General features: G+C 36.5%; 1 protein-coding gene across 2 annotated transcripts in view; it reads right to left on the reverse strand.

Annotated features, from left to right (window-relative positions):
* TTC28 (tetratricopeptide repeat domain 28) overlaps window positions 1–19,648 on the reverse strand; it is a 150,960-nt gene that overhangs the window by 127,892 nt on the left and 3,420 nt on the right. For both annotated transcript variants that reach the window (XM_084538758.1, XM_084538757.1), the window contains exon 2: window positions 16,442–16,720. In XM_084538758.1, the coding sequence (XP_084394884.1) occupies window positions 16,442–16,720 (279 nt within the window). The remainder of the gene's footprint in view (window positions 1–16,441; window positions 16,721–19,648) is intronic.

Raw genomic sequence — 19,648 nt, forward strand, 5'->3', positions numbered from 1 at the left:
GAGAAGGAGAGTGTTTAGGAGGAGAAATTGTGTGAGACTAAGAGACAATGGATGTTTCTGAGCCAGAACTGGCTTGCTGTTTTGGACCATTAACTAATAGTTCCGATGCTTGCTGCTCCTCTCTAGACAAGCTTCAGAATCAGTACCATTCTTCAATGTATACCAAGTGTGAGAAAAAGCAGAATAAATGTGGGAGTGAATGAAATCATACAGGCAACTGAATTCCTTTTTATTCTTTGTATCATTAGTTTAGACTCCCTAAAAAGTTATGTTTACTATACACACTCCTCTCATTCACATTCCTTTTCTGCTGCATTCCCCATTCTGTTACAGCTTTCCAAAGCTTTAATGAGTGTACATTGCAATACCAAGCATTTCCCTCTGCAGTTAAGTGCACATATTTTCTGCTCTCTGAGATTCAGTGCTATAGCTGTCCTTTTCCAAACAGCCACGGAATCTATTATTTCTAGGCACTTCTACACTGCAACCAAATCCAAGAAGCCAGCATTTTTTTATTTAGCATCCATTTGCTAAAATCATGAAAAATATACTCCCTGAAATACAGTTGCATGTATTTCAAATCTGCCACACACATGATAAAATATAATTTCCTTGAACGTATTGGTAGCAAACTTAACAATCAAATGCATCAACGTAAAATAAATACCAACATGTGGCACATATGCATTCTCCAGAGTCCAATTATTAGTCCACATTCCTAACAAAAATTTAAAGCAGTAAGAGGCCTTGAAGCTTGACATACATGCCCAAAAGCATGGGAGAGGACTCAGGGAAACTGTCATTCAAATAAATTCCAATGAGTGATACACACCTCCAATTGCACCGTGGCTCACTGCTGGAGAACTGTTGAAGGCAAAAACAAGATGTCCAAGCAATGAAAAATTAAAGGATCAAGAAGCTTACCTGTACTGTTGTGTGATAACTTAAGAAGGCTAAATGTTACGTTTACAACATAGTCACAGGATTTCACCCTTACTCTTTCCCCACCTGCCTGTAATGTAACATTAAGAGTATCAGAAAAATTAAACTTCTCCCTCTCCAAAAAGGAGAGGGGGGTAAAAAAAGTGCTTTCTTACAGTTTTCTAGTTGTTAAGATTGGACTTTTGCCCAGTAAAAACACAGGCCCTGATTAAAATCTTCTTGAACCAAAAGTATCACAAATATTATTTCTCTGTAAGACAGTGCTTCATGAGGAAGAATGGAATCTACAGAGTGGTCCAGGAAGTTGTGACTGCAGGTGGTACACTACACACAAGGGGGCAACAGAACTGCTGCACCTGAACAAAACAGTGATCCATGGTACTTTGTCACCAGCAGCAAATAGCATTCTGGTGGGGAAAATGTGAACACTCCCAAATACTTTCCAGTTTAAAATACCAATCCACAAAAAGATATGAAACTGTCTTGTGACAAGTTTGTGGCTATGGCAGGACCAGTGATGTGCTTTTTTTTTTTTTTTTTTAAATAGCCAAAAATTCAGATGCCATACTAATTTTAATTCTTATCATTTGTCTGTCTCCTACAAGATGTAGCAATATTTCAAACATATGTTTAAACTTAAAAAAAAAAAAAATCTTAATTTTTGTAAAACCTTGCTTATTTTAGCACTAGACACCTGTAATCTGGAAAAATTTAAACATACAATGCTATTTTTGCATTGTTTTCAATCCCATTCTTTCACAGGCTTTAAATGCAAATTCCACACTGCAAATTCCAGTACTTCTTAAGTCAGTGCAGGCCACTTTACCATTTCAAATCTTGATGTAAATACACCATGTGATTTTAGAAAAATTGCAGGCTTAGTACACATTGTGACTAATGAGTTTTAGATCCTATTTTCAAGGCCTGCCAGAAGCCAGCTGGATGACTTAAAGCAAATCTCAGTCTCTCCATCCATAAAATGAGAGCAGTGATACCTAGCTTTAAAATTTCCTTGCCATTTCCTAACAAAATTATATTTATTTCATTAACAACTTCAGGTAATGGCAAGCCATCTTTTCAAAGCTCACAAAGCATGCACTGACTAAACATAGTCAGCTTTGTTTGTTTTCCAGTTCTTAACCATCCAGCTAAAATAAATAAATAAATAAATATAAAATATGAGAAATTGTCCAGAATTTCTGTCCTGAAGTATTCCAGAAGTCCAACTGAGTAACGTAGAGAGGACCCCCTGATGATACTCTGTCCAATTCACGGGGGAGCTGTCCAGCAAAACACAATCTGAAAGCTACCATGATAACAGAAATAAAACCAAGATTGTGCTAGGGTTTGGGTTTTGTTTTTTTCTCCCCACACACTACTTAGAAAAATTACTGTACTTACTTCTACTGAGTGTTATGGTTCCATGGGACAACTGGGCTCACAAATTATGATAAGTTCTTGAGAAGTCCATCAGTGATGAAAATACAACAGCTCAGATGAAACCTCCAGGTCAGAAAGCCCCTGAATCTCTTTGACAGCCATTGGGTAGCAATGTTTGCTAGGAAAAGGCTCACCCAGCACATCCTGCTTCCTTAAGTGTCTCATATTGGGCAGTATTTAAGCACGATATTCCACTATGTGGACCTTCAGTCTGATCCCACATGTCAATTCTTACAGAAGAAGAGTTGACATTCATCATCTATTAGCTTTACCTGAATAAAACAGAGCATTCAAAGAGACAAAAGCAGTCTTTTTCCATCCCTCACTAACCACCCTCATTAGTTCCCTTTGAAAAGCTGCTCATGTTATTAACAGGATTTTGGGGGAGAGGAGGTTGTTTGTTTTAAAACAAAAATAAAAACAGAAGATAAAGTAAATCCTATAAAGAATTTAGACTGAACTGATGGCAGCATTGGCAGTCATGTTCTGAATGTTCTCAGCAGGATTTTAAAAATACCTCTGATAGATCTGCCTAGTCTTCCTATGATCTTATAAGGCCTACTCTCTCTAAATCAGAATAATCATGAAAGACTGCTTTTGAAGCAGACAAGCTCTGTGTGCTACGAAAGTAAAATCTGTACTGTTTGTCTTCTACTTCGTTTTATAACCTCATTTTGAGAGGGAAAGACACAGCCTAACTTTGGCTACGCAACAAGCAGCAGCACAAGAAAGGTCAATAATGAAAGCCGAGAGTATTCAGTAAATTGAAATGTATTATGAACTTAATGCCATGCAACAATTTTACATGAAAAGATACTGCTATAAACAGCCACTGAAGAGATATTAACATCAGCAGAAAAATGCATGTGCAAAAGTATTGGAGAAAACAGAAGAACAAGGGTTAAAAGAGTAACAGATTAATAAGGAAGAACACTATCTTGTCACTTCTAGCAGTAACATGGAGGAATGCAGTATGTCATGACCACAAGGTCTATACTCTGACCAGACCACAGCACAGATCAACCCAAGACCCTGCACTCTAACAACTTGAGAATAACAACAAATTTGCAGTACATCACAGATGCCATTCCTTCTCTTAATGGCCCACCTAGAAATCGGACACGCATTTCAAACCCAGAAACCAGACAATGAAAAGCAATTTTGCCTAGGGTTTATGGAAAATGAAGCACTACGAGTTTGCAGCAAAGGAACACCCCATAACAACTATTGAGAGGAACCCAAGGAAGTAAGGACCTGACAACCAGCATCTTTTATCCTCCCTCTTGCACAGAACTGATGCTGGACAGACTACTTGTATACGTGTGTTTTAATGCTTGCGAGTATGTGGGTTTAAAAAAAAATCTCTTTTAAACATTTTATATACTTCACATTTCCCTTCTGTTAGATATCGCATTGCTTTTGACATTTTGTTAGTGGAGGAAAAAGGCCTGCGAGCAGGCCACCGTGACTAAAATACAAGCTACGTAACCCAAGGCAGAAATGAAATCTATTTTGCTCTGAATGATGGAAAATTATGCATTATTTAATGCAGTGTTTCAGCAAGGTTCCTTTCCATTTCCCATATGAGATGAGGTTCTATTAACAATGGTTTGAAAACACATTCCCGCTCTCTGTTAGCATCCAGAATAAGCTGGGCTTAGCATGTATTTTTGAAGGCCATTAAAAATGCATCATAAAACTATAAATTTAACATTCGTCCAAATAAAAAAATAGTTTTCCCACTAGGGGAAGTGAACAGAGATCCATCTAACATATGACTGAACTATATTAGTTCTATTAGACACAAAACTAAAGGAATAGTTTTCAGTTAAAGGCCTATCAAGCATGTTAAACATCACCCATACTGATGCCCAATACAAGACTACACAAATCTATCAGATACACAGTTTGATAACAATATTAAAAAAAAATAAATGAACACAAACAAAAAGGATGTCTTTATTATACATTTTGATATGCATCAACATTCAAGTGTTCTATTATTTCTATAAGCTGGATCTAAGACAACAGCTTTAGAATGAGAAAAGCAATACAGGAATTTGCATACCACTGCCAACTTAGGGAAAAGCCATAAGAAATTATAAAACATTACAGCTTCAAAATCTTGTATTTCGTTTTTGGGGTCTTATGATAGTCTTCTCATCACTTCGAGAGAGATTCAGTTATTCAACTTCAAGAGGCAAATTTCACATTCCAAGGTGAAGGAAGAGAAGGAAAGAGTTCAAAACTAACTTAAATACAGAAAATAAACTGGAGCATCTATTCACTATATGACAGAAACTACAATACTGCTCAACTTCGTTTATTTCATATTAGAGTAAATTCTCTATTGGTGGATAATAGACAAACTTTTAGTAATTTATTTCGGCCATTCCATACAGCAGAGGGGGCTTTATCATTTGCCTTTTGGAGCAAAAGAGAAAACATGTACAAAGATACTTGTATCAAAAGGGAGATGCAACATGCTTTGTCTAGCAGTTCAGACTAGAGACTAAGACTTAAGTGCTCTCGGACAAAAAAAAAAGACTTATAGAAATAATAAGAAATGCTACTCATTTCTTCCCTGTTCTAATTAGTTTGAGCCAGTCTTCAGTCAGACAATGCCTAGATCTAGTGAAGCAGTTAGCCTTGTGCTGCCTTTCCTACGTTTACATTACCATGTATACTTCACACCCTACATAGATACAGGGAAGTGAGATGGTAGGAATACTGTTTCCTGAATAAATCCCCGGTGCTTGTTGAAAGGCCAGTAAGTCAGAGTAACATGCTTTTAATGTTACAAAGTTCTCAGCAAGCCTCACTGCTAATTACTTGGTTTTCCTTGACCTTGTCCCAGTGCAGTACACTGTATATATACTTAAGCATTTACTACTGTCCTGGTTTCAGTTAGGACAGAGTTAATTTTCTTCCCAGTAGCTAGTAGAATGCTATGTTTTGGCTTAGGATGAGAAGAGTGCTGATAACACCCCGATGTTTTAATTGTTGCAGAGCAGTGCTTATACCAAGCCAAGGACATCTCAGCTTCTTGCTCTGTCCTGCCAACAGGCAGGCTGGGGGTGCAGCAAGAGCTGGGAGGGGACAGACCCAGGACAGCTGACCCAAACTAGCCAAAGGGGTATTCCATAGCATCTGACATCAGGCTAAACAATACATAGGGGTGGCTAGCTGGGGGAGGGGGGCCGGACTGCTCGGGGTTAGGCTGGGCATCGGTCAGCGGGTGGTGAGCAACTGCATTGTGCATCACTTGTTTGTACACATTATTATTAGTAGTACTGTTATCATCATTATTGTTATTATTGTTATTACTATTTTCCTCTCTTAATAAACTGTCTTTATCTCAACTCACAGGCTTCACTTTCCCATTTCTCTCCCCCATCCCAGAGAGGGAGGGGGGAGGGTGAGCTTGTTAGTAAAGGTGATTTTCTGCTTTCTCCATTTTTATTATTTTCTCTTGGCTACTTGTTCCCCCAAACTCTCCATTTCATTTAATTTCCTCAGAGACTGCTTGAGGTAGCAGGCCTGTGATGAGACCTGCCCATGTCAAGAGATGGGCATGTCTCATTATATAATGAGACTGTACACCTAAACAAGAAATGCTAGTTTCCAGGGGCATTCTTGTCTGTTACAGAAGAATCCAGTCCCAGAATCCTAGAATCCTCTCCTGATTTTTATTGCCACACAGCCACCTATTGGCAGCTCTTAAAAAATAGGAAGTCTCACTGCACTACCTTTAATCCACAATGTCTAAAGAGACTCTTCCTTGTGCTGCTCAAATGCTGCTCCTTGGGTTGCCTTTCTGTTGGCCAGAGCTGTATCACAAATCCACTGAGCCAGTATAAATCCAAGATGCTAAACATCTAACAAAAATAGGACTATCTGCCACATAATAAAACAACAAAAAAAAAATCCAAGATGCAGTTCGTGATTTGGTTAATCACAACAGTAAATAACATAAATATACCAAAAAGTAATGATAAATTGGAATAAAGACCTTAGGGACACTGCAAAGAAAAACAAATCCGTATACATAACATAAATTTTAAAGCAAACCATTCTAGAAAGCATGTATAAGAGATGGGTGATCTCCTTCCATTCCTCTGCATAAGCAACACACTTCACAATTTCAGGGAGCCCAATTTATTAGGACTTGCATACCAGCCATATCCAGTTTAAAAACAAAGAAAACTAAAAACATTATGAACAGCATGCACTTTGCAAAAATATTTATCTTAGATATATCTAAATGTGAATATATGTATACAACTGAAGTTAGATCTTAGAATCACTACTTTTGAAATATCTAAGTGAGGAGCGCCCTCTGATGTGTGCTTTGTTCATTATAATTCTTCATGATTCCTCAACTGCAGACTAATGGCCACTACGATAATTCTTCAAAAGAAATGAATCCCCAAGGTGAGGGAACTTACTCCTTGCTGAGGAAAAAAATAAGGAATAAACCTCATTTCTAGGAATAAACAAACTGAGGGGAAACACAAACAAACAAACAAACAAAAAACACTGAAGAGCTGAAAGCTGACCAGAAAAGTCATCTGGCAACTCCTCAGGTTTTGAAAAGCTAAGAAAAAGAGGTAACAACAGATGTCAAGGTTTTAGCTTAAAACTACACAGTACAAAATCCAGCACTTTGTAAGTAGATGAAGACAATCCAAGTTTCTTAAAATTATGTCCACTGGCTCTGTGCCTGACTCTCAATGAGCAGGTAACAAGATATTTTTTCTTAAATCCTACCCTTACAAATCAAGCTTAATTAGAAATCAAGGATGTCAAAAATCCTTTTTACAGTCACAGTGAAAAATTCTGCATTTCCCACATTGTATGTTCAGATCTGTGAGGAAGAAAAAGCACTGTGCCATTCCTACACTGCAGTATAACTAGTTCTAGCATTCAATTGACACCAGGAGGATAACTGTGCAGTAAAATGCTACTACCTCCCAAAAGAGGACTTTACATTACAGCATTTAGAATGAGAAGAAAAATTGCAACTCAATTCCTTAAAATATAATTTCAAGTTGTTTTCTTCCATATAAAAACCGGTTCCAGAAAATGCAGAGGAATAATGAAAGCCTACAGTAAATGCTCAGATTGTGTTGATTTATAGTATTCTGAGACTCAATTAACATTTTCAAACTCTAACCCAGTTACTTAGAACTACTAAAAAGGGTACACACATTTGCCATTCTATTCAAGAGTATCATCAGAAAACAACACTAAGAACAGGGGGGTAGTGGAGAAAGTTGAGACAACCGCAGCTCCTTAATCACAATAAAAAACACTCTATAAATTCAGACAACCACCCCAACAAGGACATGAAATAAGAAAAAGTAAGTAAAAGTGTCTTAATGTACATAAATAGACAAAGAAACAGAGTATTCTTTCACCACTGCATTAGTGATGCTCACTTTGGTACCTGGTCCACCTTGAGTCCACCAGCAAAAAAAAAAAAAAAAAAAGAAAAAGAAAAAAAAAAGGATTACTCAAAAAGAAGAAAAGAAGAGGGATGTGAAGAAGACACAATACGCAGCAATAACAATAACAACAGCAAAAAACAACTAACAAGTAAACCTACATAGAATGAGTATACAAGATAAGAACTTATTTGGAGTGTTGTGACCAGTTCTGGGCTCGCCAGTACAAGAAAGAAAGAATCAGACTAGACCAAGTCCAGCAAAAAGGCCACAAAGATGACTAAGGGATTGGCGTATCGGTCATAGGAGCAGAGGCTGGCACCTCCAGTCGTTTAATCTGGAGAAGGTGCAGTGGAGGAGCACATCTTACTAATGTGTATGAACACCGGACAGGGGGACAACAAAGAAGATGGAACCAGGTTCTTCTCAGTGGTGTTCAGTGAATGGACCAGAGACAATGGATACAAACTGCTATACAAGAAACTTTTTTTTTGTGTGTGTGTGTAAAGGTGGTCAAACACTGGAACAAGTTGCCCAGACAGGTTGTGGAGTCTCCATCCACAGAAATATTCAAAACCCAACTGGACAATTGTCCTGGACAACTTCCTCTAGCCAGACCTGCTTTCAGCAGTGGATGCTGGACTAGAGGATGTCCAGAGGTCCTTTCAGCTTCAGTTGTGCTGTGATTCTGTGAGATGGTAAGATAAAAACAAACGCACAAATCTCAGGATAACATAACACATCAAGTTCTAGCAAAGCCAAAAGAATCTGTTAAGCAGTTTTGTGCCTGAAAAAAATGGAATGCATCTTTCTCCAAATTAAAAACAGATTGTAAGCAGGAGGACAGGACTGGAAAGTTCCTTGCTCATCAAATTAAAAACAAGAGGCCTATTCATGAAAAACATTACATGGTCAAGTCACATTCTTTGCTTAAAAATTTTACACACGACTGAGGGTGGGCATTTTACTTGCAGTTCTTAGAGAAAATTTGAGGTGGTTACAGATTGCTACAGCATGTGGGTAAATTTCTAAAGATATGCAAGCAGTCAGAATTACAAGAGGATGAGCAAATGTCCCTTTTCTTTTTAAACGGGCTGGTCACATGATCAACAGCTGGAGTGAGTTAAGAAAATACCCATGCAAGCTATTTTGCTGAATTCCCTTACAGTTACATGACAATATCTAAAATCCTTCTGCATTTCAAATACCCAAAGGCCTCATGGTTCAAAATCCCCTCCTCTTTCTATTCTGCCTTTCAAATTTCTTCTCCATCCGCACATAGAAAGCCACATTTTTAAATGAAGCAGAGGAGGTAGACAAAGACCAGTAAGAGAAACTTGTGCCTGATTAAAAGTGGGAGTCGTTACTTTCAGATTGCATACACGTAGTGCATTCGTTTTGTGTCAGTTAAATTCTTCAGAGTATTTACCTTTTCTCTAACAGCTGAAGAACAGTTTGACATGAAAAATGCCACTGTTTTGAGAAACAAAGTTTTGATCCATTGTGCAGCTTAAACAGTTGCACGCAATCACAGACCACTGCTGAGACACGTCTTTCAAAAATGTTAGCTAAGTTGGCCCTCTCTCATTCAGCAACCTGTTGTGCCCTTCATGGAACACTAATACTCAAACACCAGTATCTGGGGCTTCAAATAGGATGGTGTTACTAAGTTGTTCAGTCAACATCCTTCTACTCACACAAAACTCAGAAATAAAATCAAGATAACCCTGAGAGTGCTTAAAACCTCCTCCTATTCTTCTTAATTACATATAAAGACATATGCAAATTTATTCTTACTCTGCCACATTTGCCACTTTTTCCTGTAGTCTGAGAACTGGAATGATGTAAGAGTTCACTTATTTTCAATAAAGGCAGCTTCTTTTTTTTCCCCCTGTTATGCCCTTTGAATACTAAAGGGAAAAAAACATTGCAGCATTATGTCATATTACTTCCTTTGCTGACACCTGGACACAGATTACCTTAATCAAATGCCCATATATGCCTCTAAGGCTGTGATTTCCCATTACAGATTTTCTTTTTAATCTCTCCTTCCCCAGTTCATCACATGCAGAAAGCACTTCTGCAGTTAGGAAATTCCACAATACTTAGACAAAGCTACAATAACATTTACTATTAAGCTCTGTGCACACTATAGATTTTTGTTTGTTTGTTTTTAAAAGTTAAGTTATAGAACGATTCTTTTGGTATGAATATAATCTAGGCTGTGTGCCTTTGGTGGCTTGCAAAATGCATACTAGACAAGTTTGTTTTCTTTGTTTGGAAAGTTTGGTTTAATGTTGCTATAAGAAAAAAAAAAAAAAAAAAAGCAAACAAAGTTAAATATAACAAATCTTAAAGGCAAAACTGTCCCTGGCAATTACTGTGTGACTCAGACTTTGGAAACGAAGCACTGCCCAAGTACGCAATCAGAACATCTCTGTATTTACTGCTACAAAAACAGTCACAGTATGTAAACTTGCAGCAAATTCTTAAGTGACTATGCTTAAGTATACATCAGATACCATCTCAAAATGTGAACTGAAAATCATGATTCCAAATAACAACAGCACATCTCAGCACAACCATACATGATCAGAATCAAGCACAGCTTTGTCACTGACACAAGCAGAAGAGAGCATCCTCAAGCTGCAAGACTGCTGCACCCCCATAATAAGCAAAATTCATTTCAGTACGTGAGATAAGCTAACATCTCTAAACTTGACTCAAGGAAGTATTCAGTCTCAGCTTACACCTGTACATTTGTAAAAACAAACATTCTACCTATTCATTATGAAGATCAAAATTATCTCAAGATTATCTCAAGATTATCTCAAAAACAAAAATTGTGTTGCACTTTTAATAGGCTTGTTTGTCTATAGCATACATTAGTAAAAAACAGTCAAAAATCCAAGAAATGTTTAGTTAGGCAACTAAAATTATGCCAAGAGTCTTAAGAGACTTTCCAAAGCTAACCCTACAACCCGTAGTGGAACAGTTTTACTTGAGAGTTAGTAAAAATGTACCTTATAGAATTGTTTTTGTTTTCTTATTAGGAGTAGACATTTCAATACATACATATTAGCTATCGTAACACTGAGACCAGCTATTTTTCTATATCTGAAGCATGAATTGCTATACATTTGCGACTACTAGTGAAATCCAAATTTTAACAGAATTAGACCCAAATCTAAACCAGTTAAGCCACAGTATGTCTTCCATTAATTTGAGGATAAAAACAGAATAAAACCTAAATCCGTAACACCACCAAGAACCAAGCAGAGGCTGTTCAGATGTCAGAGTAACAGAATATATCCCTTATTTTTCATTTACCATGTCTAGGATTCTTTTCAGAGTTGTGCAGCTTGAGTAACTGAATAAAAATTCTCTAGGGCCAGAACAACAGCAAAACAAACAAAACCATTTGGCATGACATCAAAAGAACAAAATGAGCCTAATCTGATTTGCCTGTGGGTATTCCCAAAATACTACTTAATTCCTGAAATATTCTGTTATCTTTCAATTTCTCAATGATATTTACACAAAGTATTTTGAAAATAGTAAGACTTACAAGCCAATCCTCTCAAACACTAAAAACATTAGTTTTATGTACCATTGAAATAAACAGTCACACAACATAAGACTTGTAGCAAATTATTCTGATCTGCTACAGACCGATTTCAAGGCTGGGAGAGGCACACTGTGTTAAGATAAAGACTTTCAGGCACATAATGTAGTCTTTTTTATTTCTTAAGTTCACAGGAACATAATTGCAATGGGAGCATATATCTCTAAGAGCTTGTTCTGGGCATACAGTACACTAGTGTGCCCTAGTGGTGCAGAAAGAAGGTAAACAAAGTCATGTCACTTTTCAGGAACATTTTGTAGTGTTCAAAACAAGTGCTCACAGTTAGGATCTCATGAAAAATATTTTGGGAGACCTGGGGGGTGTGGGGAGCATCAAAACTTGAGTTAACTCAGGACCTTGACTAGAAATAGAAGTTGTATGAAAACTCAAGGTGAAACAACTGTGTTTGAAAGCAAAAGCAAACACTTTCTTCCTTTCTGTTTTCCCATTTCACAGATTTATTTCACCGTGCTTTTTATTTTGTTTATGTTTGCCATCCTTTGAGGTATGGATCAGCTTAATGGATTGCCTTGATTACAGGACAAAGATATATTTATTACGAATACATGCAAGATTCCAGTTGTGATATTCCCCATTAGAATTGTAGATGCGCTGCTAACAAAATTAGCAAAGTAAATAATAACAAATTGCATACCCAAGATAAAGATTAATAATAAAAAAACAAACCATACAACTAGTAACTTCAATCTCAGAAAACTTGGATTCAAAAGCTATCCAGTTTTGAACTCCTTAAGAGAAAGGAGACTGGGTTCTGTATTTAAAACTCAGATTTTTCATGGAAATTATGAGCTACATCTGTTAAGCTCCCTCTTCTGGCTAATTAATAAAATTGCTTAGGTTTTGGATGCATGTTTCAAATTTTCCTAACTACATTCTATCAAAAGGAACCAAACAGAATTATAAAATAATTATAAAGCACATTTTGATGTTGAAATATGCCACATAAGCATTCCAACTTCAGACAGTGCCGTCCTGCTATCTCATGCTGACAAGCCTCACACACACACACAAACTTCCCTGTACTATGTAGGCACACCACCATAAACTATTTGACTAACAATCATCTAGATCCATAACAACTTTATAAGCACCATTGCATACTTTCTGTTTTCGGAAGTACAATACAACCTGAACATTTCTGTGTTCAAAAAATATCTGATTAGTTAATTAGCCCTCAAAGCACACTTTTTCCTGTTAAAAATAAAATTAAAAAAAAAGAATTGTGTAATAAAAATACAAATACGCATTTTAGAAAACCTAGTTGTTTAAATGGGGAAAACATACCACCCAAACTTAACTTCCTCCTTACCAGGATCTCCTGTCTCTGCTGTGACTTCCAAAACATCTCTGTTGGATAAGCACTGCTCCCAATAACCAGAAACAGTTGAGGAAGCACATTAATGCTACCTGGCATTCCCACTGATACCACTGAAACAGAGATGACTGGTATTTCACAAAGTAGTCTCAGAGGAGAGCAACTGTATGGTGGTGGAAGGGAAGCCACACTATTTATTTGCCAGCAAAACAGGAGGGAGGGACACAAAACAACAACACCCCTCAGTAGTCAGGACTATCTGCTTGCCTCTGGCTCATCTCACAGGAAGTTGTTTTCCAGTTCAGGCAGAAAGCTCTTTTATATTTGTGTCCTTCAACAAAATAATAATAATAATAAAAAAAGAAATGAAGATTCCTCTGTGCTTTTTCCATAAAAGAAGAAGAGTTACCCAAGAGCTCCAGCTACTGTGAATGCCAAAACTCCTCTACTGTACCAGCAATTTTCAGTCTCCTTCTCACAGAATTGTGCTCCCCCCAAAAATGCCCTCTGTAAAATCCAGCTCATTCAAGAGAGATGCAGAATCCATCACCATCTACAAACAGATAAATAGTCATCTCATACTGGTAATGACAGTTAATCAGTGCTTATCTTTTGCACTGACATACAATAATAACACTCAGGCAGTTGCTATGGCTGATGCATTGAAAGTAGACAATCACCCCTTCTCAGGTAATAGCTCCAAAAATTAATATAGCTTAGCTAAGAGGTGTGGTTTTCAGCATTAGTAGGCATATGCTTTTGAGAAGAAGTTCAGTCTTTCCAGATATTGACCCCTTTCTTTGCTCTTGCTGATAATTTATGGAAACTTAATTACAATAAATTAATTCTAAACAGGAAAAAAAATCACCAACAGATTTCAGTATTTCAGTTCTATTCATCGTAACTAGTATTTTAACTTATATGTCTATTTAGTTAAACTGTTAAATAATTGCAAATGCAGTGAAAGAGTACTAAACTTAGTTCTGTCACCACTATGAACATTAAGTCTATTCATCTAGCTTTTTATCACTGAACCGGTTTTCACTGCCATATCCGTACAATGATATCCTTTAACAAAACATACTGGTGAAAAATATCCTAACTTCTTAAGGAATGAAAGGTAAACTTTCCGATGACATTGAGAATAAAAGCCATACAAAAAAAAAAAAAAAAATCCTTAAAAAAACATAAAGTTCCAGTTCTATCTCAAGATAGATACTTTAATAACTTTGACTCCCAATATGCCCTTCCTAGTCATACACTATTTGAAACAAAGAAAACTATTTTAAAAAATTGTTTTTTTCACTTAAATAACTCGGAGAACTGGGGAAAAAAAATGCACACTGACAAAGAACATGAAAGGACATGTAAAGAGAAATAAATTGTCCTTCACACAGGACAAAAAAACCTGCAAAAGCTACATTGACTTTTTTATTTTTCACTGATAGTAACCTTCCAAGGATACAAACTTTTTGTGTCATGGAGCAAGATATCCTTTACATATTGATTCAATAAAGCAAGAACAGATATGCTATAACAACAACCTTTAAGTCTTCCATTGCTTTTTCCAACAAAAAGGCTCAAATAATTTCCTGTAAAAGTACCTCCTTGTCTTTTCATACAAAAAAGAATAAACAAAGAAATAGAGTTTGTTCAAGGTCAGGTGGATGCTTAACAGTAACTATCTTAATTCTATTTTTGCTATTTCATGTTTTTAAATCAGTAAGTCCTAATAAAATTCAGTAAGTTTTAATTTAATACATTTTTCTGGTTTTCTCTGAAACAAGAGTCTCACTTATGTTAAAAAATGGTTTTGTTTTGGTTTGTTTGTTTTTTACTGTTCCATCTTAGTGATGAATCTATACATATTATTTCTGTATTATTTGATAGACTGATAACAGTGTCTTCATTTAGCACAGCCAGCCTTTAGCTAGTAAATCTACTATTCCATCTTATTTTCTGTTTTGATCCACAAATCTATTCCAATGATTCATTTCAAAGGTTTTGTTGTACAACTGTCTGCGATTCATATTTTGAAAATATTCTTTTATGAAGTCTTTTCATAACTTTTCATCTAAGTGAGCTCTATAGCAAATCACTACCAGACTTCTTAAAAATAAGATACAAAACTATACAAATATACCACTGTTTTTATGCTCTAACTTCTTGTATTCAGACAGCTGACCTGGAAATCAAGAGACTGAGAAAAATAATGCAATTTTCTTTTTTTAACAGTCCTTCACATAAACTACGTAAAATTTATGATATTCTGTAACATAAGACAGAAGTTAATGATATTTAAAAATAAAAAAGGAAAAAAAGAAGCTTACAAGGTTGTAAGTCATCACCCTACCAAAGCAGGAGTTTCTTGCTTACGTGAACTGATACAAACTGTAAATTGTAGATGCTTAGTACAAACAACAGGGAGAATGTACTAAAACTCTTGGAGAAAGATTAAGTACTGGTATAAAAGTGAAAAAAAATAAAAGTACAATGGTTGAACATGAAAATCAAATGTGAAAAATAAAAGTGCTGCAATGCAAGATGGCAAACCCAAAAAACAGAATCAACAAAAGGGAAGGCCTTTCCCTGGTCCATGGTCTTCCTTTTGTGATTATGAGTGGGAGAGCCTTAGAGAACACTTTCAATAACATTTTATTTAAGCAGTTTTTTGGTCTTAAAACAAAAGAAACAAACAAAAACTTAAGAGTATAAAAGTACAGTTTCCTGTTTCAATATATTCTAAATTTAAGATAACAACTTTTTACCAAAAGATGGGGTGGGGACAGGGAAGCATGTTTTTTTCTAGAAGCTAATAAACAACTGAAAAAAAGAATACAGGACTTCCGGTGATCCGTTTATATATAAAAGGAAACATAACTTCAATAGTTTGGACTCCAGCTGATGGAGAACATTATGCTTGCTACCTGACATAATTTCTGAGGAGAGGAACCTGGGCAATAAATCTGGTCTTAAATTGCATCTGTAGCTAAAGTGACTAGTAATACTGTGTGAGAGATTGATAGGAGAAATGGAATCTGGAGTACATTCTGCTAAAATTAATTGGCATCTAAACGGATGGCTCTGTACTAGCCAACAGTCAGAATTACTGAAGCTATCAACAGCAGCTAGTGGGAAGCAGTCTCAGAAGAAACAGGCAACCAACAGCACCTACTCTACAAAAGGTTTCCTTGCATAATCAGATCTTACTAAGAATGCTGAGGTATGCATTTCTTAAAATGATTATCCACAATATACACAAAAACTCTTTGAACGTTATTTTGAAAGACTTTATTGCTCCATTATTAATAAGAATCTCCATGCTACACCTCAAGGAACTTCACAAGAAAAATGTTCCTGGATGCTACTCAAAGCTGACTACTTTTAAAAGAGACGTCTGGTCTTCGCAACCAAAAATTGATGCTAGTTTAAAGTAGTAAGATAGAATCATACCCCAAACACAGAGAACAGTTTAATAGCCAGCAGGAAATTCAAATTAAACAACTTTTAAACACAAATTATTATTATCTGCAGCTTTTAGCAAAAGCAGCCATTAATATAGAAGTATTTGCAGTTGTCTACATTACGTTAGTAATACGTACATACTCCTGGTGGAGTTATTATTTCCCCAGAAAAGTAATACTTTCTTACCTTTGGCCATTTGGGATTCAGAAGTCGTGCTTTGATTGCATCATCCAGGGCCTTGTCATACTGTTGGATTTTCATGTAGGCTGCTGAGCGGTTACTGTAAAGAATGCAGTTCTGAGGATCAACTCCCAGAGCCTCATTGTACAACACAATAGCTGTATGAAAATCACCATCATGGCAAGCCTGGTTGCTCTGTCGAACTTTCTCAACAAATTCAGCTTTGCTCAACATGGGGCTGTCAGGACTTCTTCTTCCAAAAGATTTTGATCCAAAGAAAGAAATCTGTGGAAGAGGGGAATTACATGTAAATGGTGAGAAATGCTACTCAGAAAAAGAGAAAAAAAGTGTTCTATGGACACTATAGAAGAAATTAAAGCCATCACTATTAATGCAGAATAAATTCTGAATTCAGAATCACTTTTTTTTTTTTTTTTTTAATTGTTCATTATTTGTCTTTTTTTTGGTACAGAAGCAGCAAAAAAGAGCCTTAGAAAACATATTCCATATGAAGGGTATCTTCCAGAAGACATACTACCTTTTTCAGGCATAAGACTAGTTGCCTATTTTCGTATTCTATACTCCACAAGATTTTGCTCCTCAGCCATACGATTTGATTCTACAACACCAAGCATAATCCCAAGGTAAAAATGTTTATTGGAAAACATGGCAGGTATGAATGAGAAGATGATGGTAGTATATCCATCCAATACATAGATCATAGAGAAGTACGTGCATGCACAAACAGAAGAACGTATAAATTGTTTACAAACCAAAGAACTTACACTGGTACATGTGCTCACAAACCTCTACATCCAGCCAAATGCAAGCTGCAAATTGTTCCTAAGTGGGAAGAGAAGGATGAGTCTGTGGAACTGGGTATACTTGCAGAGATTAGCAGGGCATACAGTTTACGTTAGCAATGGAAGAGACATCACTGCAGAGCCCCCTTCCAGAATTCTCAAAATCAATCGGGCAAAAGAAAATAATTAAGAAAAACTGTTTTAAGTCTTTTAATTGAAAAACTCTAAAAGATGTAAAATGAGCTGCAGAAAGTACTAGTTCCATTGATTTTGGTATACCCTTTCTCCTCATCTAATTTTCAACATTCTTTAGTTTCCTCAACCAGTCATTAACAGTCAACAACTGTTTCTGTCATGTATTCCCTATTGTCTCTCAAAGAGCCTCAACAATTCATCAAGAATACCACTGTACAACTCTGATTAAAAGACAGTTATGAATGACAGTAACTGTACTTGGCAACAGGTAACATGTATATATGGAAACACAAAACTTGGAAGTAGTCATTAAAGGATCAGACTACAGATTTCAACTATAGTTGAAATAGGTATTATCCACTTTTAGTTCTGCAGACAGAAAAAGATTAAGAATATCACATTGTTACCACAACACAACAATTGCCAGGCTTAAATACATTACCAGAGTAAGCCGAGTCACATTTTCAGGTGGAAAGGGAAGTAAGCTGCAAATTGACTTCCTGTCTCAAGTATCAATAAAGGCCTCCGGGCTTTTTCTTTTTTTTTTTTCCAAGTCAAACAACAACAACCAAAAAAGCAATAAATTAGAAACTACTGATCTCTGCTTTTCCTTATGATTCCTTTTCCTTCCTACTCAATTTTTTTTCTGACAGCTGTTTGTCCAAACTATTTCTAAACTTCTCTACTCAACCTGTCTCCTTGTTTTCCTTGGGAAATCCCATTTCAGCTGCTTCATGTTTTTCATCTTGAAACTATTTTTTCTAATATCCACCTCAAATCTCCTTTGCATTTCTTGTCCTGTCTAAATTGAAACTAACCAAAAACTATAAAAATCAAATTTCTGCACCCTTGAAAATTAATTCAATATGCCATATACCTTTAAAAAGCACTGGGCGACTTATCTGCTACTTCAATCAACTTTAGAAACAGCAGCTTCAAACAGCAGCTTCATATATTCTCAAGTACTAGCAGGTAGATTGCCCTACTTTGAGCAACAGCCCAAACAACTGAGGGGGACATGTCACTTCATGACAAGCAGCGTGATCACTCACACATTTGTAAGTGTGTATGTGACCACAAACTATCACATGGTCAGTTTGACTTTTCCTGAGAAGCTGCAAAAACAGAATATGAAGTTCTAGCAACTATTACACATGAACAGTTGTTCGAGACCAAACATTAGGAAACCTTGAGAAAGCTAATTAGTTGCCAGAAAGCCACAGATGGTAGGGCATACCAGAGAGAAATGGAGCCAAGAAATACCCATGTGCGAGGAATGGCTCAGGTAATAGCCCAGAAACCCCATGATTTACACGGAGAGTTGATTCACTGCAGGAAAATAAATTTCAAAGCCTCAGTCAGTTACATGCAGGGTTTATTAGGAGGAATTTTCCCCAGTGTACCACTAGTCAGACACATACAGGGTAAAGGGCATGTTTCACCTTACTCCAAAGAATTAACAACCAATGTAGACAATTCATCTAAACTCTGAAATGGTATCCTGCTGCCTCTTCCATAGGTGTCTGCTCATGTTTCCTGACCATATATATATCAGTCATCAGGATTGGAAAGGAAACGTATACAAAGTTATATTGGCAAGGATGTTAGAGAGAGAAAAGATGGGAATGTGCAAAGCATGGATGTCATTCACAAATTTCTGGGCAAATTTGCCTAATGAATTCAAGACACTGGCAATTTCATTTTCTGAAAGTGGCACACAACTTTCTGGGCTTCTCAGAGATCAAATTCAGACTGCTCGTGCAGCATGCATGTTTGCTACTGAAACTGCACACTAATTAAACAAAATAGTAGCCAAATGTTAAAACTATCTGCCCAGAACACAGATCAATCTTCAGCATATTCCGGCAAATAAACAGAAGATGACAACCGGTGTCAGTAACTGCAAAGTGATGGAAGAAAAAATCCTTAGCTGTTATTGCAATAACTGGCCCTAAATCTACCCTTATCCCTCACAAAAGACTTTCTAGACACCTCTGAAAAATTCTCAAGGAAAGAAAGTCTCAGTAGTCGTGACCAGTCAAAGAGAGCAGTAAAAGAAAGAAGAAAGAGGAAACAATTGTGACATTCTAAATCTGTAGAAAGAACTGCATTTTAAATACCATTTGCAGTTTTGTTCCCACCACCACGGGACAAGAATATAAAAGTACATAAGCAGAAAAGGTAGGAGATGGGTAGCAGATAACCAGATGTGGAT

Source organism: Aythya ferina, assembly GCF_964211825.1.
Source record: "Aythya ferina genome assembly, chromosome: 17".
Classification (NCBI taxonomy): Eukaryota; Metazoa; Chordata; class Aves; order Anseriformes; family Anatidae; genus Aythya; species Aythya ferina.